This window comes from Chinchilla lanigera, unplaced genomic scaffold, assembly GCF_000276665.1.
Source record: "Chinchilla lanigera isolate Chin_1 unplaced genomic scaffold, ChiLan1.0 scaffold00038, whole genome shotgun sequence".
Lineage (NCBI taxonomy): Eukaryota > Metazoa > Chordata > Mammalia > Rodentia > Chinchillidae > Chinchilla > Chinchilla lanigera.
This window is the reverse complement of record NW_004955439.1, coordinates 10146735-10170407: the sequence shown is the minus strand read 5'-3', so window position 1 is coordinate 10170407 and position 23673 is coordinate 10146735. Positions and strand designations below refer to the sequence as shown.

Genomic DNA, 23673 nt, shown 5'->3' with positions numbered 1-23673 from the left:
CAAGTAGGTCTGCCACCACTCTAGCAACCTCAAATCCAAGGTCAGGGTCCCCGGAAGCCCCAACTTACAGCCACCTGGTCCGAAGTGCAGGTGCTAACCTGGGACTCGAGGCTGGTCTGTGAAACAGTGGGCAGCCTTGTGAAGCTCTCCTGGGCTCTGGAGAGTTGATGGGGGGACCCCATATTTTGGGGTCAGAAGTAATGTGAGTGAAAACAGGTTGTACTTACAAAAGCAAAAGGCCATTTTTTCCTCCTATGTACTAGGTGTAGGCAGAAGTTCTAAGAAAGATTCATTTCACATTAATGGTAAAATGCTTTAGCTCTAAGCTGTTCTGATCACAACCTGTGATGGGAAATGATTTTACACGCAGTACACACACATAGATAAGCACACACCAATAACTGCCAGAACAGCTTTATAAACCACCAGTGTTTATCCTGGGCAATGCATGCTGGTCTATTCTATTTCTATTTTATTTTTTCAAGGACAGTACTGAACTCAGGGCCTTTGAACTGAGCTTTATTTTATTTTTTTAACTTAGTCACTAAGTTGCCCAGGATGGGGGCAAACTTGTGATCCTCCTGACTCAGCCTCCTACAGTGATGGGATTACAGTGCATAACAACACATCTAGCTTCTATTTTTTTTTTTTTTTTTTTTGGAGACAGGGTCTCACTTTTTAGTTCAGGCTGGCCCTGAACTCACTATGTTGCCCAGGCTGGCCTGGAACTCACGGGAATCCTCCTGTCTCAGCCTCTTGAGTGCTGGTAAACAGGTGCATGCCACCGCGCCTAGCATGGCACCTGTTTTTTATAAGATGATCTGCCACCCACTAGTCAGTCTCACCGCACATTGTGGCGTCAGTCTGAAGCCACACTAGGGGCACCATCGCTCCCTCAGGCGGGCCCCGTGCTGCTCAGATCACAGCGCGGCAGGCTGTGTTTGCAAAGTGCTGCTACTGCTCTTCTAAGTCAGAAATGAGAGGGATGCGGGCTGAGGGTCTCAGCAGGATCAGACACGCCACTGAGACTAGCCAGAATTTAACTCCAAAACGGGGTGGATGAGACCTCACTTGGTCAACTTAGGTGCCTGCTCTGGAGCAAGCATGGGAAGAGGAAGGAACGCACGCTTCCTGAAACCGTGCAGAAAGGAACCCTCGTCTCAGGCAAGAATGGTGGAAAGGGTTACCCCGGAACAAAGGAGTCACCAGCCCCATTACCCCCATAGGAAAGTGGGGTGGCTCTCCACATGGGCAGGGTCATTCCTCAAGCTAAACATGGTGATGCACGCTTGTAAACCCAGCACCTGGGAGGCTGAGGCAGGAAGAATCATTACAAGTTCAAGGCCAGCTTTCTCTCCCAAAATACTCAAAGGATGACAGTCCACAATGATATTACCTCAGTCAGCTTAGAGACATAAAACTTCCTAACATTTCCTTGTGTATTTAAAGAGAGAACATACTGTGAAACTCCCATTGAACTCACTGCCTATTATGTGTCTTAGTAAAGAACCACAAAATAAATGACTTAAATTTCAGGGCTGCAAAAAGTTATTTCTCTTAAGACGTCTGTGTGCCTCCATCCCAACCCCAACCTCATCAGACAAGACGTGGACAGCCGGGAAGGGCCTCCTTTAAGTACTGGGCTCTGCAGAGCTGAAGGGTCAGCTAGATTTACTCACACTATGTACTTGATGACAGTTATTTCTCTTCATGGCAAATGCTTTCACTACTTTATTTGAAACTATGATGGATTTTTAAGATGTTCCTCAAATCTTTTCCTGGACGGAAGCAGGAAAGCAAAAATCCGAAAGAAAAATAAAAACTGGAATTTGGAAACTGCTTCCAAACCAAAGGGCAGTTTTCCAAAATAAAGCCTTTGAGAGGTCACAACCCGTTACTCCAAAAAGGCGACTTCGGTATCAGCGGATTCATGGGAGACCCGATACACTGTGCCGCTAGGTGGGGCAGGAGGAAACTATGCCGTCTTTTTGGATCCGCGAGTTCAGGGTTTTCCCTTGGTGCCATCTCCGCCTCCCGAATGCACTCTCGGCCGCCCCGAGGCTCTGGGTGAGGCGGGTGTGAGCGGCTTCTCCAAACACCAGGGCAGCCTTTCCGTTCCGGACCGAGGAAGCGCACAGAACGCGGAGCCAGACTAGCACCCAACATAAAAATCATTTGCCAAGCCTTTGTGATCTGAGGGTCAGTCAGAAAGGTATGTACACCTTTTCAAAGATGCCAGCCGGAGTTTTAAAAAACCCAAAATTAAACGTGCTCAGTGTCTACCTCTTAGAAGTAAGGGCTGAAGACAGACGTGCTAACCTATTTGTGGTAAACTCAGAAGGCCAAACCAAGTTTTAATTACCGCCCCCCGCCGGGTTGTACTACATTGTTGCCCAGGTTTACCTTCAATTTCTGGGCGCAAGCGATCTTCCTGTCCCAGCCTCCTGTGTACAGGGTACTGCAGGCATGCGGCACAATGCCTGGGTCTATGCTGCTATTTTGAACGTCAATAGTGACTAACATTAAAGCTCTCTTTGGTTCTTTCCAATTTAATGAACATTTATTAAGTATAAAGTACAGCTGTAAGTATTGTGCAAGGTGTGAAGACTAACAAATGGGTTGATTTTGACCTTAAACTGTTTGTCACTTAAAGGGAAAATGCAAATGGCAGTTGAAACTTTCCCAGTGGAGGCAGGGGAGGACACACAACCTCGAACCTGCAGAGAGTGAAAAAACAAAACCATCTTGCTCCTTTTTGATTCTGCCTCACCACGTCATTTCACTACCGTGCTCAGTAACCACTTGTTAACAAGTGCTTCCTGCCCGCTGGATTATGTTAAAAAATGTTTTGGTACTGGGGATTAAACCTAGGGCCTTCCCACTAAATCACATTCCTGGTCCTTTCAACAGTTTTGAGACAGGGTCTCACTAAGGGCTTAAGTTGCCCAGGCCGGGCTCCAACATGCAAGCCTCCTGCCTCCCAGAGTACTAGAAGTACGGGGGTGCACTATATGCCCAGCACAACTTTTAAAATTTGATGAAGAACCTCTGGCTTGATTTATTAAAAGAAAAGATCTTTTCTACAGTTTCATTTGAGTATTAGACTTATAACTAACCCTTTTATAGATTCTTTATCTTTTTTTTGCCTATCATTTGTCTTTATATGTATCATTAATTTTTTTATTTTTTAATTTTTTTTGTCTTTTTGAGGCAGGGTCTTGCTATTCAGTTCAAGCTGGCCTTGAGCTCACTTTGGAGCCCAGGCTGGTCTCAAACTCGCAACAATCCTCCTGCCTCAGCCTCCTGAGTGCTGGGATTACAGGCGTGCGCCGCCATGCCTGGCGATACCGTTAATTCCTAGAAGTCAGCATTTTGAGCCCCCTTGTGTATGTTATGTCAGGCTTCCAAGAAAAAACTCTGGGTTGGTTGCCGGTTCTGCTGTGTTGGCAAAAACACGCACTCACCGGACAGCAAGCAGTGACGGAGGAGCACCGCGCTGCGAGCACACGCTTACCTCGTTCACAGACAGAGCTGGGAGGTTGGTCCTGGAGGGCTGCCTGGTCCTGGATGCTTTCAGGGGTCTTTTGACCTGGGGAAAGTCTTGTTTTGGAATAAATGTTTCAGTTGATGCAGATGAGTAATGCTTCTTTAATGTCTTTACAAACCACTTTAAACCCAAAAGGTTTGGCTTATGGGTCACTTTCCTATGAGTACCAAGTGATTTCACGGTTACAAGGTGCACTTTGTCATCCTGGAAGTGTGCGGCATTTAATGGAGACCATCTGCTTGCGTTTGAGATTTTCTGGTTCGTTTCTAGGACCCGAGGCTTGCTCAAGCCATCGGCTGCTTTGACAGGAAAGTATGAATCCAGGTTTTGGCGGATCGTCAGGGTGCTGCTGCATGCCAGATTTCCAAATGCCTGAAGCGGCTTTAAAGTTAGATGAACAAGTCCTTGGCATGGATGTGCTTTTGATAATACACTGTGAGATCCGGTGAGGGCTCTGAGAAGTCTGGCTGGCATTATCACATCCCAAGCTAAAAGAAAAAGAATTTCAAAATTCAAGTTATTTGAAAATGTTTTTAAAAAGTATATGTACATAAAATACTTCCCTAGGAAAGAGGCATATTTCTGTTAAAAAATGTGTAAAACAAGCTGGGTGTGGTACTGCATGCCTATAATCCCAGCACTCAGGAGACTGAGGCAGGAGGATTGCCGAAAGTTCAAGGCCAGCCTAGGCTATACAGTGGGTTCAAGGCCAGCATGAACTACACATTGAGACCCTGTCTCAAAATGAACAAACCAACCAAACAAACCAAAACAAAAAAGTGTGACACAGAAACATCTAAATTCTAATCAAAGAAGGTGAAGAAAATAACTGTAGGGCTGGGGTGTAGCCCAGTGGGAGAATACTTGCCTAGTATGTGCAAGGTCCTGGGTGTGATCCTTGGCACTGTCAAAACAAATAAAATTTCTAAAAGTATATGCATGTCTACATACATACATATATAAGCCTTCTGCCATTTTCCATTTAGTCAATATTTGGCTTTTTTCTGGAAGATTCCAAAAGTGTAAGGCTACTGATATGACAAGGACCTTCAAGGAGGAAAAAGCGCTGGGGTGTCTTCCTTCACTGCATTAGCATACAAACTTTTTTTTTTTGTATCTATGCTTACAAATTCCTTTATTCAATATTTTATTCCGCCTCAATAATGAGATTGGCAACTAAGTGAGGCCAGGTGTGTGTCCTCAAAAAGACAAGTGTCCCTCTCACCATGGTTCTGAGCTCTCCTGGAAGGGCCAAGTTTTCAAGGGCTAGTTAATTCTGTGGAACAGACCCTGCACTGGGCTGGAGCAGGGAGACTCAGAAACACAGTCTGTAGGATGAGTCGCAAGAAAGAGGTTCGCTCCCTGGAAGATGTACGCTACTTTTTGAAGGGGAAGGTGTTTTTCAGCTTGGAGCTGGGCATGGAATGTGTGTGTGTGTGTGTGTGTGTGTGTGTGTGTGTGTGTGTTTCAGGCAGTCACACACAGCTCATAGGAAACAGACTGAATACATAATTTTCCCCTTATTTATACCCTAAAATATGTATTCTTTCAAAAGTAAGCCTAGCCTGAAGGACGTGGCTCAGTAGAATGCCTACCTAGTGTGCAGGCTTTGGGTTCAATCCCCTGCACCCCTAAAAGGAGACGAAAAAAGTCAACCTGTAATAGGTGATCAGTTCTTTAAAAAAAAAGTCCTAGGTGCTACAGATGCAAATGTAAGTCAGTAACTTCAGAAATAACAGTCCGGCCGAGGAAACAATAACGTGATGTGCAAATGCTATGGGGTCCCGGGAAAAGCAGCTGAGGAGCAGGTGTGGCCCTCACGGGGGACTTCTGGACTGTGTCTGCAAAGGGCAGAGGATCAATCAGCAAAGCAAACACCCAGGCTCACTGTACTCTTTACCTGACAAACAGGACGCAGCTTCCAGGGAGGGAGGAGGCGCAGGAGGTCAGGACTGGAAGTGAACATGTGGCCGGAGCCTGCAGAGATCCATGAAGCGACCCTACAGAGCTTTCTGGAGGCAGAGGGCAGCCAGAGCCTTTAGATTTGAGATTCATACGTTAAGATGTACATGGCCGAACTGAGTCTTTGGAAAAGATGTCAAGGAGGAACTGACAGAGACTAAGACATCGCCTTCTAGCACTTTCTACACACCAAAGGCTCTGTTTCACCTCACAAGAACCCACAGAGGCATTCGCTGATGTGGAAATTGAGGTTTGAAGAGGATAACAACTCCCAGTCAGCAAGCAGCAGAGATGTTCCTAAGGCACGGGCCACCCCACACTGTAACACCTCCCTTGAGGGAGAAGGGTGAGTCACAGCAATGTTTATCCGGTAGAACCGCTGCTCTCAAGGTATCTTCAAAAGCTGGTACTGTGTGTTTTGTTCTAGTCCAGTGAGCTACTCTTGCTCATCTGTAATGGTACCATTCTCTGCCAACTGAACCAGAGGGTTTTTGTTTGGCTTTGGTTTTTTGAGATGGGGCTTTGTTGTGCAGCCCGGACTGGCCTGGAACTCACGATCCTCCTGCCTCAACCTCCCAAGTGCTGGGATAATAGGTGCGTATCACTGCACCCTTCAGAACCAGTGCAGTGGGAAGAACTTAGTTATAAAAAATTTAGAGATCTGTACACAGACTTGGCGTCTTTATCGCTGAGGAAGTTCTTTGCCTCCAGACTCTAAACTCTAATGGTTGCTTTAGCATGGAAGCTACATGAAGCACTATCACAGAAATGTAAAAGCTACAGGACACACAAACAAAGGGTTTTCTGTAGACTGGTGCAACCATTGGGGAAGTCAGTGTGGAGATTCCTCAAAAAACTAGAATTAGAGGTGCCATTTGACCCAGCTATTCCCCTTCTTGGTATCTTTCTGAAAGAATTAAAAGCATCATACCACAATGACATGCACACCCATGTTTAGAGCAGCACAGTTTGTAGTAGCCAAATCTTGGAAACACCCCAAATGGCCAACAACTGATGAATGGATAAAGATATGGGGTTTTTTTTATACAATGGAGTATTACTCTGCCATAAAGAAGGATAAGCTTGAGACATTTTTCGGTAAATGGATGCACTGAGATCATTCTCTTATGTGAAATAAATTGGATACAAATGTGTAAATAACACATTGTTTCCCTGATGTGAGGAACAAAAAAAGTGTAATAAGGACCAAAGTAAAATATAAATAAGGATCAAAATGTATAATAGGTATTGTGACATAGGAAGGAAATGTTCAAATGGGGAGGGGGAAAGGGGAGAAGGGAAAAGTAAAAAAAAATTGAGAAAAGAAGGAAAAAATTGAAACAAAGCTTTTGTAAATGAGGGGGAGAAGGGGTTGAATCGAGGGTAGAGGGATGTGGAAAAAGGAAACAAGTATAAATTCTCTATGATGAATGTTATCATTATGTATAGAAAAAATGTGCCCAATAGGATCTGATTGGAGGGGAAAAAAGGGGTTTTATTTATAGCTTTGCCAAGAAAGACATAGGTATAGCATTTAAAGTGTTCAACACACAAATGTTTTAAGCTCTACTAAAAACCAGAATGCACACAAAAGTGTGACTGTACAAACTAACTTTAAAGATTAAAAGCATATCCAATTTAAAATTCCACCCTATCAGCTTTATGTAACCTTTTGGCATAGCACTCACAGATGCCTCCGTATTATCCTGGCTATAATTTTTGATGGTTTCTGTATCCGTGCAAATCAGCGGTGAGGAGGACTCTTCCAGTGCCCTGGCCTCTGCGTCCTCGTCTCCCTTCCTGAGGGACCTTGCTTTCCACTCACCCTTACCCATTCCACGGTCACACACTCTGACCTGTTCAGCAGCCACAACGCAGCACGTGTGGCTGAGTGCTTCAAATGTGGTTAGTATATTTCATCCAAAAAAAGAAATTTCATGTGGTTGAAATTTCATCCAAAAAATGAAAAATATCTTAGTAACTTTATAGTGATTATTTGTCAAAGTAATACTTTTGGATATAGTGGCTAAATAAATACATTAATAAAATTAATTTTACCTATTTGTTACAGCTTGGATCTCGATGTCTCCTCAAAGCCTCATACGGTCATAGGCGGGGTCTGAGAGGTGTCTGGATTTAGGGGACGTGCATGTGGGCTAAGGGCGTCGTAACGGAGTAAGGTGTTGGCATATCCCTCACTAGCTGGCTTATCCTGGTTTTGGGTGTGGCTAATAGGAAGCCCCACTCTGGGTGTGGCTGGCACCACCCAGAGGCTTGCAGCCTGCATGGATAAAAGGGAAAGGGAGCTTGCTCATGCCACCTTCCACCTGCCTTGCCATGGAGTATTTGTGCTCTGTGACCCCCCTCTGCCACACCACCCTGCCTTACAGCCAGCTGACTATGGACTGAAACCTCTACAAACTGTGAGCTAAATAAACCTTTCCTGCTTTAAATTGGGGTGCTGGGTATTTTGTCCCAGCAAGGAGAGAAGTAACTAAGACCCTATTCATTTTCACTTGTAACAATGCAGCTTCTACAAAGCTTACGGTTTTTGACATTGTATTTCTATTGTATTACATTCTACCGTAAATACATTGTATTTACATTGTTCTTCTATTGAACAGTGCTGGCTAGACCCTGTAGGATATCTAAGCGCAACTTCATATTCCCAATTTCATACACTCTACTCTCCCAACACTACGTCCTATTTTCCCAGCTTGTTCTTTCTTATAGCTTATGCCAATAATTCTTCCACCCCAAAAGGACACGTCATTCAAGATCCAACTACCTTATCTCTGTCTCTTACACTGCGCCCCCTGGGCTTCACTTCCTCCAGACTCACCTTATGGTCCATGGTCTACCATTATAATCGCTCCTGTTATACACCTCAATTCCTCACATCCCTCTGCCACACACCCCTGTGACACAGCCTCAACCTGAATTAAGTGCAATTCCCTTCATCTGCGCCTGCACTCCTGCAGCTAAATGTAGTAGGGACAGCAAAACAACCAAGCTGTCCCTTCTCACCGCACATTCGGGAACATTCTGTTCAGGCGGCCCTGTCAGGGTGCTTCAGCAATCTTCCACCTCCCTGTTACATTCTACGCTCCACTCTCTCCTTCGGCCTTTAGGACCCCTCCCCCTCTCTTGCTTTCAGTAATGACCTCGCTTCCTCGTTCGCTGACGGAACTGTCAGAGGAGAACATCCAGGAGATAAACCTTACCCATAAGCACCTTGCCTGTCTTCTGCTTTTGTGCCCACAAACTTTACCTTTCCGTCCGCCACGACAGAACCAAGTCCTCCACCTGTAAAATGACGCTCACCCCTCCTGCCTTTCTTCCCTCTTCCATGCCAGGATCTCCCCCGCTTTGCCAGAACATTCCTGTTTGCCTACATTTACGCTAGAATATTTCTCACCTTAAAAAAAAACCAACTCTCTAACCTCATTTCTCTTTCCATGTGGACCTTTTTTGAGATCCTTTCCGAAGGAGTTTTATTCAGTCTCCAATTCCCTTTCCATGATTTCTTTTAAATTCACTCCATCTGGGCTTCCAGCTCTACGCTTCATCCACACTGTATCATCTATGACCTTCGCATTTCTAACTCCTCCACTCATTTCTCACTCACCGTTTTACCTGACTCATCGAGCAACACTCGATGCAGCTGATCACTCCGCCCTCCTTGAAGCCCCTCTTCGCCTGGCTCCCTGGACGCCACCCCGCTGTCGTCCTCATTCCTCCCTGGCTGCCCCTCTGCCTCTTACTGGTTTCACCAGGACGCAGTCTCTGGGCTCCACTTCTTCCCAGGCTCTTGGCAATCTTCAGTTTTACACATTACCTAAACACTGACGAACAGCAAATGTTTGTCCCTAGCCCACTCCGATAAGCACCAAACATGTAACATGTTCAAAACTGAGTTCTGAAATTTTCCCAGAAAACTACTCTTCCCATAGGCTTCCTCCTTCACAGCAGCAATTATATCCATGTATTTGCTGAAGCCAAAAACCTGGCGTAAGACTTGACTCTTTCTTTCCCCAGACCCAGCCTGGCAGGAAGTCCCACTGGTCTCCCTCGGACTGGTTCTTACTGTAAGTACCGCTCCCACCTGGTCCCAGTTGCTGCCTTTCCTGTGGATACTGTAACAGCCTAAACGGTGGCCCTGCTTCCGTCCTTGGCCTCTTACGGTTCTCAACACACCAACTAGAGTGATCCTTGGAAAATTTCAATTGAGTCTTTTCTCAGTGCAAAGTCTGAGAAGATGGCTCTGTGCTTCATTTACAGTAAGTCAGAGCTCTTAAAATGGGATTCATATTCCCACATTCTCTACCCTCTACCAGCCCTCTGACATTCCCTACAGCTCTCTCCCTTGCCAATTCTGCTCCAGCATCCTTTGCCTCTCGATCCCATCCTTGCGCTCTTCTCCCAGGGATCTCTGTAAGGTTCCCGCCTTTAAGTGTCTGCTTCGCGGAGTGAAGCCTTCCCCAAGCACTCCTTTCAATACACAGCCAGCACCTGTTCTCTCTCTGCCTTTACTTTCTACTTCTCCATCGCATTTAACATCACTGGACACCCTGGGTTTTCTGTGTCATTCACACAGAACTGAGTCCTTACCGTGTGCTGCTTGCTAACACAGCTGAAAGTGAAACAGACAAAAAGCCTTTGGAACCTTATCATGGGAACAGCGAGCAATAAACACCACAGAGTCGGCAAAGCGTACATTAGATGGCAGTACTAAAGGAAACGAATAGAAAAGGGAAGGAGATTTCTGTCCCTCTGCTAGAAAGTAAGTTCCATGAAAACAGAGACTTTTGTGTTTATTCATGCTGCAGCTCTGTGACAATGATGTCTAGCATACAAGCATCAACTGACTTTTGTGCTATTGTTTTGTTTTGTATGAGATAGGGTCTTACTATGCAATCCAGGCTGACCTGGAATTCACTATGTAGCTGAGCCTGGCTTTGAACTTGGGGCAAGCCTCCTGCCTCAGCCTCTCGAGTGCTGGGATTACAAGTGTGTGCCAGCACACCCAGCTAGATATCAATTGACTTATAAAAATGAAACAAGGGAGATGTGAGATGGGGATTCAACAGGGATGAACAGAGGAGAAGCCACACTGGATGTACTCAGGAGAAGATGAACTAAAACAGGTAGCTGGAAGAAAGGGATGGGGCAGGAGACATAGAAACTGATGCCAAAATTAATCAGAAATAAGAGACTTTCAGATCAAACAAAACATAGGCACACGAGTTTATAAAAAGGTGAAGCAGGGCTAGGGATATAGCTCAGTGGCACAGTGCCTGCCTGGCAAGTGCAAGGTCCTGAGTTTGACTCCCAGTACCAAAAAAAACCCCAAACAAACAAAAAGGTGAAGCAGTGCACAGACTGCCTGTGGGACCTCTGCTTGTGGGCAGCGCAGGAACTGCCATTCCAAGAAGTTCCCAAAAGTGGATGGAACCCGAACAGCATGGCAGAATCAAAACACACAGAACAGACTTTGGGTATTCAGCCCTCGCACATGCAGAATGTCAGCATATTTTGCCGGGACACACAGCGGCAAGTGACCAGGAAGCTGCTCCCTCCCTGACGACCTGCCAGTTTGTTCTCAGACTGTGAGAAGATAAAAACCAACGTGACTGAGTTGGAAACTATCAGGGAGCGAGCCCAGAGTCCTCCAGGGAGAAACACACCCATGGAGCAGCGCAATACGACTGCAAACTGCAGAGGTCAATCAGAACCTCTACAGACACTGAGGAGAGGGACCCTGCAGCAAAGACAGTGTGTCCAAAGACAGTGTGTCCAACTGCAGCACTCCCACGCGCACCCTGCTCCTGGCCATGCAAGAGAGGAAAGAGATGTGCCAGAGAAGTGGCACAGAGGCTGTGCAAGTGCAGGGAGGAGCTGGTGGAATGCTGGTCTTGGTCTGGCCTTAGGCTGTCTTTGTGTAAAGGTTGAAAGCCCACTGCAACTGGGTGAATGACCAGTGTGGAGACATACAGGGTTAGGAAACTATGTGGGCAGAGCGCCAAGGGACACCTGGAGAGTTGCTGGCTGAAGACTCCAGCCTCAGGCCCCATAGCCAGAGGCCAAGATCAGCCTGCATGTCTGTGGGGCTGGAAGAACAGAGCTGATGCCAAGAATCCCACTGCAGGATGGATGGGAGTGCCCTGTACCCAGCACTAACCCTACTGTGCACTGGGTGGGGTCATCCAACACAGATCTGAGCTCTGACTCAGACACTACCACAGAACTGCAGACAAGAGAAGACAGCTGCAGGCTTGTGCTCAGAGAAATGTTCTTTTTTTCCTTTTATCTCTACATCTTTGTTTTGTTTTGTTTTTGTTTTATTGGTTTTTTTTTTTTTTCCTCTTTTTTCTTGACTGTCTTGATATTTTGGATTTTCTCATGTGAGTGAACACTGTCCTTAGTTTTTCTGGTTTGCTTTGATCTTCTTTTGGCTGCTCCTTCATTCTTTCCTGTCTTCTCCAGTGTCCCAAAGGTTGGGTGAGTTCCTTTGTCCCTCAACATTGCTTCTAATAGGTTTCTCTTCATTTATTTTTCTATTTTTCCCCCTATCTCCCTTAATTCCCCACCACCACCCAAGGTAAAAATCACTGTACTAAGGGGAATACAAATTCCTGATTTGTGTTGGATTTTGTTACAGTATAATTGTAGCTCTTGCTCCTGGGATTAATGGTACCAAAATTAATAATTACCCCAGTTTGTCAGTTTTGAGGTTGTGCTTGATCCTATTGCTATTGCTAATTGTACTACTTAAGCCAGGGAGTCATACCTGTTGTGATCAGTTGTACTTCCTTGCATGACAACACTGTGATTGACTGGCATAATCATTACCACAGTCTAGTATCAAAAGATCAGGTGCTGGGCCAAAGAGACAGTGACTTTTTATCCCTAACAAAGTGGGAATGTAGGATCTTGGGACAGACTCAAAGCTCAAGGGCCAGCTACACCTAGAGGACATCTCTGAGGAACAGACATTTCCTAGGGAAGCCTTGATAGTAGTGATAGAGCTGCCCAACACAAGCAATTTACAAGCATCAATACATAAAACAAATTTAAAACTAGAAAGAGGTAAGACACAGAAGCAAGATGCAACCTCAGACCTCCAGCACACCCAGGGTAAATCCAGGGGACAACGAGGAGGAAATCAGAAACCACCACCTGAATTTTCTAAAATGGTAGTAGTGGAAGTAAAAAAACAGATGAATGAGGCTATAGAAAAAACATCAGATCAGAAATAGTGTCCCAGGTTAAAAAAAGAGGTTACAATCATGTAAAGGACTTGGTTAAGAAATCTGGAGAATATGCAGATTAAAAAAAATAGGAGTTTAGAAAAATGATGGAAACCATGAATGACCAACATGGCAAAGAAACTGAATCCATGAAACAGATTCAAACATATATCCAAGAGATTAAAAATTCTATTGAAAGTATAAGCAGGAGAATGAACCAAAATGAGGACAAAATATCAAATCTAAAAGACAGGATTGTGTTTAGTGATCAAAAAAGATTTCTTAAAAATAGCAAGGGACCATGAAAAATCAATCCAACAGCTGCTATATGATGCGAAGAACAACATAAGGTTGATCAGAGTCTATGAAAAAGGAGATAGTGCAAATGCCATAAAAAACCTATTCACATAAGAACAGCAGAAAACTTCCCAAGCATGGAAAAAGAATCTGCCATACACAGGAAGTGAGGCATACAGAAATCCAATTAGCCTGACCAAAAAAATCTACCCCATAGCCTATAATAGTCAAGATTCCAGAAATTCAGCACAAGTATAGGATATTAAAAGCTGTTAGAGAAAAGAAATAAGTTACCTATAAAGGAAAGCTCATCAGACTCACAGCAGAATTCTCAGCAGACACCCTTAGGTCAAAGATAGCTTGGAGTGCAGTACTTCAAGCCCTAAAAGAAAACAGCCTCCAACTCAGACTGATGCACCCCACAAAACTATCTTTCAAAATCTATGAAGAAATAAGATTCTTCCATGATATAGGACACCTGAAAAAATTCATGACCACCAAACCAGCACTCCAAAGTGTTCTGAAGGATATTCTAGAGAGAGAAGGGAGACCACACTTCTCCATGAACACTAATAGAAAGACTCTACCAGGTAAGGCAAGCAATTAAACAGAGGGGAAAGAAAGGGAATCAACAACAGTAAAATAATATGACAAGGGCTGGGCATGGTGGTGTACACCTGTAATCCCAGCACTTGGGAGGCTGATGCAGAACAATCGCTGTGAGTTCAAGGCCAGCCTGGGCTACCTAAGTGAGATCAAGGCCAGCCTGTACTACATAGTGAGATCCTGTCTCAAAAAACAAAACAAAACAAATACATATCTATGTATATATAACAAGGATAAGTCAATATATATCAGTTATAACCATCAATGTAAATGGTATCAATTCACCAATCAAAAGAAATAGACTGGCAGAATGAATCAAGAAATAAGATCCAACAATATGCTGTATACAAGAAACACATTTAACTCAAAAGAAATCCATAGACTGAAAGTCGAAAGATGGAAAACACAGTGAGCTGAAAACTTCATGCGACAGCAACCTGGACAAAAGCTGGAGCAGCTCTTCCATTTGCAGAGAGTGGATTTCAAGCCAGGACTGATCAAGAGAGACAAAGAAGGTCACTAGATCCTTGTTAAGGGAATACTCTAAGAGGAAGAGGTAACAATCATAAATATATTTGTACCAAATACTGGTGCACCAAACTATATAAAACAAATACTAATGGACATGAAAATTTAAGCGCTAATAAAATTGTAATGGAATCTCAATACCCCACTGTCACAAACAAGATAGATCAACTAGACCAAAAAAAAAAAAAAAAAAATCAACAAAGAAATATCAGAACTGAACCAAACCTATGAACAAATGGACTTAGTAGATGTCTACAAAGTGTTCCACCCCACCGGAGAATATGCATTCTTCTCAGCTATGCATGACATGTTCTTCAAAACAGATCACATACTAGCTCAAAGAACATGCAAAGGAGCTGAAATTATCCCATAAATATTATTAGACAGTTTCTACAATTAAACGATAATGCCAAAACAACACACCACAACTTAAGGGACTCAATGAAAGCAGTCTTATAGGGAAAATTTGTAGCGGTGAATTCTCACATCAGGAAAACAGAGTGAACTGAAATAAATAACTTAATATTGAAACTCAAGCTTCTAGAAAAAGAAGAACAAGTTAAGCCCAAACCTTGTATGAGGAAGGAAATTATAAAAGTCAGAGCAGAAATTAATGCACCTGAGACTAGGAAAACAATGAAAATGATCAATGAATTGAAGAGTTGGTTCTTGGAAAGACTAAATAAATTTGACAAACCCTTTATCCAAAAAAGGAAAGAATCCACACAATTAGGAATGAAATGGGTGAAATCACAACAGATCATCAGAAATCCAGAAGATCGGGTCTGGGGATTTAGCTCAGTGGTACAGCGCCTGCCTGGCAAGTTGCAAGGTTGTGAGTTCAATTCCTGGTACCGGAAAACAAAAACAAAAACAAAAACAAAAAATCCCAGAAATCCAGAAGATCACCAATACCTACTTTGAGAACCTATATTCAAATAAGGTGGAGAACAGAGAAGAAATGGACTTATTCCTAAATACATATGAATTACCAAAGCTGAATCAAGAAGATAGGAAAATTCTAAATAAGCCAGTATCAATCAATGAAATTGAAGATATGATTAAAAACCTAACAATAAAGAGAAGCCCATGTCATGACAGATTCACTGCTGAATTCTACAAGAAATGTAGAGAAAATATGATGCCATTACTCCTCAAACTGTAATGAAATTAAAAAGGGAAGCAAACATTACCCTGAGATCAAAACCAGGGAAAGATCCAATCAAAAAGAGAGCTATAGGCCAACCTCCCTAATGATGATAGATGCAAAAATCCTCAAGACACTGGTAAGCAGAATGCAGCAAGTCATCAAGAAGATTATGCATCATGACCAGTAAGGATTCATCTCAGGGATGCAGGGATGCTTCAACGTATGTAAATCAATAAGTGTAATACTGCACATTAACAGAACCAAAGACAAAAACCACACAATCATTTCAATACATGCAGAAACAGCATCTGACATGATAAAAACCCTTCAGAAACTTGGAATAGAAGGTCTTTATCGAAGCCTGATAAAACCCATCTATGAAAAACCAACAGCCAACATTATACTACATGGTCAAAAACTGAAAGCTTTCACTTTAAAATCAGGAACAAGACAAGGATGTCCACTATCACATTCCTATTCAATATAGTTCTGGAAACATTAGCCAATGCAGTTACACAAGAGAAAGAAATAAAAGGAATAAGATAGGAAAGGAAGAGGTTAAATTATTATTTGCAGATGACATGATATGTTGCATAGAAGCCCCATAAAACTCCACCAATAGAATTCTAGACTTAATAATCAAATTCAGTAGTGTAGCTGGACATAAAGTCAGCACTCAAAAATCAATAGCATTCTTGTACACAAACTCACTGAGAAAGAAATTAGGCAAACTACCTCCTCACAATAGCATCGGAAAAAGTGAAATACTTAGGAATCAATCTAACAAAGGAAGTAAAAGGCTCTTGTAATGAAAAATACAGTATTCTGAAAAGAGATTGAAGATGATATCAGAAAATGGAAAGACATTCCTTGTTTTTGTGTAGGAAGAATCAATATAGTGAAAATGGTCATACTTCCAAATTACTATGCGTATTTAATTATGCGATCCCAATCAAATACCAACAGTTTACCTTATACAATTACAGAAAACAATCCTAAAATTTATTTGGAACCAGAGGAGACCTAGATTAGCAAAAGCAATTCTGGGCAACAAAGGCAAGCCAGGGGACATCACAGTTCCTGACGTATTATTATTGTCTTTTTTTTGAGACAGGGTTTTTTTGAGGCAAGGTTTTGCTATGCAGTTCAGGCTAGCCTTGAACTAACTTTGTAGGCCAGGCTGGCCTCAAACTTGCTGTGTTCCTCCTGCCTCAGCTTCCCAAGTGCTGGGATTACAGGTATGAGCCACACCTGGCTCCTGACTTGAAATTATACTACAAAACTGTTATGCATTGTGTCTAGCTGTTCCCCCAAAGCCTCATGCAGTGTTAGATGGGGCTCTTTCAGAGATGGCTGAATCCAGATGTGTGTGATGCTGGGCTTAACGATGTGTGATTAGTAAATCAGCCCAATGATTGGTTTGGTTTAGCTGTAGTTAGGGTAAGGGTGTGAGTGCTATACTCACCCTAGGGCAGGTAGCCTGCCTACAATATAAGGGACAGAAAGAGGTTTGTCTTCCCTCTCTTGGTGCTTTTGCTATCTTCCACCTCCAGGAACTGCTGCCCTTTTGCCAGGTTCCACCCTGTCTTGGAGCCAGTTGTTTATGGACTGAAGCCTCTACAAACTGAGCTAAACAAATCTTTCCTCTTTAACTTTGGGTGTTGGGTATTTTGTTTCGGCAACGAGAAAAGTAACTAACACAGATACCATGATAAAAAGCAGCATGGTACCAGCAAAAAACAGACCTGAGGATCAACAGAACAGATTAGAAGATACAAAACAACTCCAAATGCACTCAGCCCCATTGTCCTTGACAAAGGGGCCAAGCACCTTCACTGGAAGAAAGATAGCCTCTTTTTAAATGGTGCTGGAAAAAGTGCCTTTCCACATGATGAAAACCTATATCTCTCACCACACATTAAATTAAAATAAAAATGGATCAAAGATCCAAACGTAGGCAATGACTTAATGAACAAAACTCCAGTCTCACAGGAAATATCATGAAGAATCAACAACTGGGATCTCATCTTATTAAAAAGCTTTTGCACATCAAAGAGACAACCCAGGATGGGAAAAAAATTCTGCCAGCTATTCCTTAGACAAACAGCTAACATCTAGGATATACAAAGAACTTGAAAAAAATCAGACTCCCCCAATTTAAAGACCCAATACAAAAATTGGCATCTAAAATGAATAGGCACTCCTCTGATGAAGAAATAGAACAACAAATATACGAAAAATGTTCAACATCACTGGTCATTCCAGAGATGCAAATTAAAACAACACTAAGATTTCATCTCACCCCAGAAAGAATGGCTACTATCAAGAAATCAACCAATACCAAGTAGTGGTGAGGCTGTGGAGAAAAAGGAACCCTTCTCCACTGCTGGTGGGAGTGTAGACTGGTGCAACCACTGTGGAAATCAGTGTGGAGATTCCTCAAAAAACTAAGACTAGATGTTCCATTTGATGTGGCATTTCCCCTTCTAGGTATCTTCCTGAAAGAAGTAAAAGCATCACACCACAGCGATATATGCACACCTGCGTTTACAGCAGCAGTTTGTAATAGCTAAATCTTGGAAATAGCCTAAATGTTTACTAACCGACGTATGGTTAAAGAAGATGTGGTATTTTTATAGAATGGAGTACTACTCTGCTATAAAGAAAGATAAACTTGAGACATTTCTAGGAAAATGGGTGCATTTTCTTAAATGAGATCATTCTCTTAAATGAAATAAATCAGACACGTTTAAATATCGCATTGTTTCTCTGTTGTGAAAAAATCGAAAGTGTACATAGAGATCAAAGTGCATAAAGGATATTGAGAAATGGGAAAATGTTCAAATGAGAAGGGGAACATGGGAGGGGGGAGGGGAAAACAACATAAGGGAAAGAAAAGAAGGTAAAAGTGAAAATAAAGCTTTTGTAAATAAGGAGGGGAAGAGGGGTTGAAGGGAGGGGAGGGCAATGGGAAAAAAGAAGGATCAAGATATATCATGTACAGGTACAAATTCCGTAAGATAAATGTTATCATTATGTATTTCTGAAATGTCCCAATAAAATGAGTTCCAAAAAATGAAACAAGGCAGCTACTCAGTCCTGGGCACATTTCTACTATGTAAGTGTAAAAAGATCAATTAAGAAAATGGTTACAGCGAAACTATGACGTAAGAGACGCTAAGGTAATCTTTGGGAGCATGCCTACAATTCCTTACGCTAGAAGTAATCTTATTCATTTCTGCTGCTACCACTACGTTTTAGCTGAAAAACGGGGTCAATGAGTGTGTGCTGACTGAATGATATTCACTTCCAGCTAAGTCGATCAGAGATCACCCACTGCCTGGGGAGTCGGGTCTCAGCGGTACTGAGGAAATCTGTGGGTGACCCGAGAGGTTTCGGGCGCCAGGGGAGACAGCTTTGTTTTGGGCCACACAAGCGCTATAGAAGGTAGTGCACTAACCTCTCCGCAGGAGAAAAGGATGGAAGCGCCAAAGGTGCCAGCGTCCGCCGTGGGACTGTAGGGACCGGGACTGTCGCCGGAGCCCACAGCTAGTGGAACCAAAGTCTCTCGGGTAAAGGCGTGCAAGCCCAGCCCCGGAACTGCGCAGGCGCATAGAACTCTTGGCCGTCCGCCGAAGCCGTGGGCCCACGTGACCGCCCTGCCACGTGACCCAGAGCCGCGCCCTCTTCCGCTCCCCAAGCCCTGGGACCTCCCGGTCCTTGCCTGCTTCCGCCTTCCGTTCGCTTCCTGATTCCGCTCCTCTCGTCGCCCTCCGCTGTCCCCGCCTCCGTTCCCGGAAGAGCTCGTCGTCTGGAGCCAGCCACCGTTTGCACTTGCTCCGCTACAAATAAAGTTTCTTTATTCAAAAGCACTTTTTTTAAAGCTACGTCACTCGGCTCCTAGCTCCTCCTTCGCGGCGACGCTGCGGTTAATCTGTGACCCTGCAGACTCGATCGTTGGGGCCGTTAATTCCGGACGGGATGGCGGAGCTGCCTTCGTTTCTCTCCGCAAAGGACGTAGGGTTCGTCTCGCTTTTCTCCTGCCCATTTTTCCGGAAAGCAAGGCCCGGCTGGGAAGCTGAGGGTGACGAGCGGAGGTCGCCCGCTCCCCAGAGGCTCCGAGTTCATGTCCCGCCGCGGGACTCGGCGTGCGCGCGGCGCCTGCTCGGCTTCGCCGGCTCGCGTGGCGGCGCCCGGAGTCCGGGGCAGGAGGCTGCGTGCCGGGCTGCGCGCAGCCTTAGGACTTGGGTCGGCTCTGCAGCCTCTGCCTGGCGGTCCATTAGTTATGCATATTAATAAACGAGCTTGTGGAGGGGCGGACAAAAGTTTGGAACATTTGGGCGTCTCAGGTCTATTGGGATTTCATATTCCCAGTGTGAAATGACGCTGACCGTAATCTCACAAGAAAAAACGCCTCTACAAGTAGGTCCCCCGTTGTCTTTGTAAGATCCCCGTAGATGCTTGAACTCGAACCGAATATTTAGTTTGTTTTTCCCCCGATACATATCTATGGTGTTTAATTTCTGAGTTAGGCACAGTGAGAGTGGTAAAAATCACTAATAAGAAAAAGAGCAATTACAAGTTTATTATAAATTATTTAAAAATCAATCAATTTCTTGATTTCCATTTGAAATAGTTTTGACTAGTTGACTGCACTTGGAAAAGGAAACTGGATAAAAGGGGAAGGAATAGGGTGGGTTTTGATTTTTTTAGGCAAAGTTATGGATGATGGTAAAATAATATAACATCCATTTGCGTAAACTGAATAGCCAAGTTGCTAACTGCAGTAGGTTCTTCAAAATATTGCACAAAACACTTAGGAAAAAGTCACCCTATTTGGGCAGGAAGTAGATTGAGATCTGAGAGGTTTTGGTCTTCCGGAATTTAAACTGGCATAGTCCCGCAGGATCCTATAAATTAGAGAGTGACCTAGAAGCCTCCGACCTTACCGTATCCCTCCCTGGCCAGGACCTTATGCTCTGGGTGAAGGGATCTGATCCAGGAAGGAGGTGGAAAAATAGTAATACTTGCCAATTAAAGTAAAATCGCAAGGAAGGAGTGTCACTTCTTTTTGTGTCTGGTACCTTAGAAAATTCAGCTGTGACTTGGTTCCGGTTAATGTCCCTTCTCTCAAAGTATTGATAGTGAATTTTGAAAATTACTAGGCATATTAAAACTTAATCACTGTTAGGATAGTCAAAGCATCACAGAGTCCAAATGTGCTTTCGCAGTTTGTTTTCTTAAAGTTTTATAGTTATCGTTCAAGGACTCATTTTGGAGAAATACTCAATATACAGCCCAGTCGTTAAAAAACTATAATGAGTTTTGGAAGTGTAACGATCCCAAATTAGAGTGGCAGAGACATTCTTTTTAAAACTATCACGTGAAGTTCTTTTGGTTTTACTTTGTCTCTGGTGATCTGCAGATACAAGCACAGATCAGTTAAGCTCTATATTCTGCTTTAAACATTTATGTATTTTTTGTTGTTGTTGTTGTTGTTTTCCGGTACCGGGAACCAAACTCACGACCTTGTGCTTGCCAGGCAGACGCTGTGCCTTTGAGCTAAATCCCCAGCCCCCATATTTATGTACTGATTAAAAAAATAAATTAAAGAGCAAAAAGCTGCCTGGAATTTCACAATCTAATAAATCCTGTTGGTTTTTTTTCCTAACAATTGCATGTATTTATTTAAAAAAATCTTACGATGCAAATGATCATCTCTAGATTTTTATATGTCTAAAATGAATATCTTAAAAATTTTTAATGCAAATGTAAGTTTTTCTTTTCTCACCTCTAGCTTGCTTTATTTACATATCCTTGGGTTTTTGTTTGTTTTGTTTTGTTTTTTAGTTTTTTGAGACTGGGTGTTGCTATGTAGTTATCTGGCCTTGACGTCATTGTATAGCCCAGGATGGTCTTTAATTTGCAGTAGTCCTCCTGCCTCAGCCTCCCAAGTGCTGAGATTACAGGTGTGCTTCACCATGCCTGGCTAACGTTTCTGAAAAATCTCTAATTTTTAGCTGAGAGAGTGTGATAGTAGGTTAATTTTTTTATGGACAGAATGGGGTAAGAAGGCAAGTAGAGATAGAAGTGAGGAAAATCTTTGAAAAGAGTTAAGATTGATTAAGAATACAGTCAGAGAAGACAGAGAAAAACATTTCATAAATATTTTAAAGTCTTTTATGTTCTTTAGGCACATTAGTAGAGCTTTTATTTTGGTTCTTTTATCAGTACACATTTGCAGTACATGGTTACATTCATCATGGAGAGTTGGTTCCTGGACATAAGGACAGATTTTAGAGCAGTTTTACTGCCATTGTCTCCGTGTTTGTGAGCCAATGAAGTGAATAGTAGGGCTGGGACCAGAGCCAGCTTGATTTTGAGCCTAATCCTTGTTCTAGCCTATCATGTTGTTGAACTAGTTTCTGATTTAGGAAAAGAAAAGGGAGTAAAATGGAAAAGATAAAGAATGATTTAATAGACTCCTGGGATTAGAGGCACCAACACTACTTCACTTCCAAGACACAGCAGAGTGTGCAAAATATTTTAGAGTCTTAATATAGTAGAAAAAACTGGTCTAACTTTTCCATTGTTTCATGAAGAGTTGTAGGCCTATCTAAGGTTCAAACTACTAAGTAATATATTGTGTGTAACTCTGTTTTCTAGATCATTTGCGTATCTTACAATTAAAGACAGAACACCGCAGATCTTAACTAGGGCTATTGACACATTGCATCGACATAAAAATGAATTTTTTGAGAACCATGGAGAGGTAAGAATTGTGTTTTAATTTTCATTGTTTTGCTTAATTCTTCAACAGAAAACAGTGGTTCTTGAGGCTTCAGCTTGTATGTAAGATGTGAGAATGACTAGAGCTGTTTTGATGTGATGCATTGAAAGGAAACGTAACCATGGTCGTCCAGGGAGGAGCACAGTCTCCAGCCTAGTTGTGTTCTAACGATTTAGTCAGTTACTCAGACCTGATAACGTATTTTCCCATATATACAGCGTTAAAAATGGTGTCTTAAATTGTTCACTTGCTCAGAAAAGCTTTTCTAATGTCTAACTCAGGTGAGTTACAGTATTTATATTACTGATTTGAGAACTGCTATGCAAAACTCCAAAGTGAGAGGTGATACGCATTATGATTGACACATTATGTGATTAAAGGTGGAAAGACCAGCTTTCAGAGTACAGACACTAGTTAACAGATACTAGTTAATGGGTGAAGAACAATTTAAGTAACTCTACTGTTGGAGGCAAAGCTCATTACGCTTGCAAGTTCAGTACCATGTGTACACTAGTGCGTTTATTTTAAGGGTTGACAACAGAGATTTAGGGCTAGGGATATAGCTCAGTGGCACAAGTGCCTGCCTGGCAAGCACAAGGTCCTGAGTTCGATTGCTGGTACCAAAAAAAAAAAAAAGAAAGAAAAGTTGGAGCTAACAGAGATTTAGAAGAATGTTGGTGGTCTTTTTTGGCCAAATTGAAATGGAGCAAGAGAGCACACAAGCTGTAATATTTTCCTTTTTTTTTTTTTTTTTTTGAGACAGGGTCTCACTGTGTAGTTCAGGCTGCCTTCAGCTTGCTGTGTAGCCCAGGCTGGCCTCAAACTCACAGTGATCCTCCTGCCTCAGCCTCCCAAGTGCTGGGATTACAGGCGTGAGCCATTGTGCCCAGCTCATGTAATATATTTCTTTTAATCTCTTGTATTATCTTTAATGCTCATCCTGGCATAATGTAGGGTCACCTTTGGTTGTTTGCTGCTGAGATCCAGCTCGTCTTGGATGCTGACATTTCTGCCATCATCCCAGTGCTTATTATATAAATATGATTTCATTTTGATCAGTGTAATCTTTATCACTCAGGTATAATTTAGACAAATTTGGGTAGTTCGCTTGAATGTCTGGCCATATGCTCAAGCAGATTAACATGATTTCTATGGTGATCTTAGTTGTTTTGACTGGAGTGACCTGAAGTGTAGTCATTAATCCAGTCTCAGTATCCTGCTACTTGGCCTGAGTGTCCTAGTCACCAGGTGGCCATGCTGGCTGGGAGTGAGGAGTCTGCTGTCCTGCCTGCCCTGGCCCTTCTCGCATCGTCCTAGGGACAGGACAGGACCTAAGAAAATGTTAACACAAGTCAGGCCTGCTCCCGGTGGCCTTTCTGTGTCATCTTTCGTGCCCTTTCATACCTATGCCACCATCTTTGGCCACTTGCGATCTCCCAGATGCTTGAGCCCGCAGCTGCAGCAGTGCCACATTTATCCCCAGAAGGCCACGCTGGGCAGTTTGCTGGCTCAGGTGTCTCTTTTTTTTTTTTTTTTTTTTTTT

The 23673-nt window shown here is 43.1% G+C and overlaps 2 protein-coding genes across 3 annotated transcripts in view; one reads left to right on the top strand and one right to left on the bottom strand.

Moving 5' to 3' along the window:
• Window positions 1-19051, bottom strand: part of Rmnd1 (required for meiotic nuclear division 1 homolog) — a 42409-nt gene extending 23358 nt beyond the window's left edge. For both annotated transcript variants that reach the window (XM_005390579.2, XM_005390581.2), the window contains exons 1-2: window positions 18801-19051; window positions 3515-4035 (exon numbers count right to left, since the gene is read on the bottom strand). In XM_005390579.2, coding sequence (XP_005390636.1) covers window positions 3515-4035; window positions 18801-18954 — 675 coding nt within the window. In that variant the 5' untranslated portion in view covers window positions 18955-19051. The remainder of the gene's footprint in view (window positions 1-3514; window positions 4036-18800) is intronic.
• A 178-nt stretch (window positions 19052-19229) lies between these two features.
• Window positions 19230-23673, top strand: part of Armt1 (acidic residue methyltransferase 1) — a 14786-nt gene continuing 10342 nt past the window's right edge. The window contains exons 1-2 of the mRNA XM_005390582.2: window positions 19230-19362; window positions 22007-22112. Of these exons, the coding sequence (XP_005390639.1) occupies window positions 19322-19362; window positions 22007-22112 (147 nt within the window). The 5' untranslated portion in view covers window positions 19230-19321. The remainder of the gene's footprint in view (window positions 19363-22006; window positions 22113-23673) is intronic.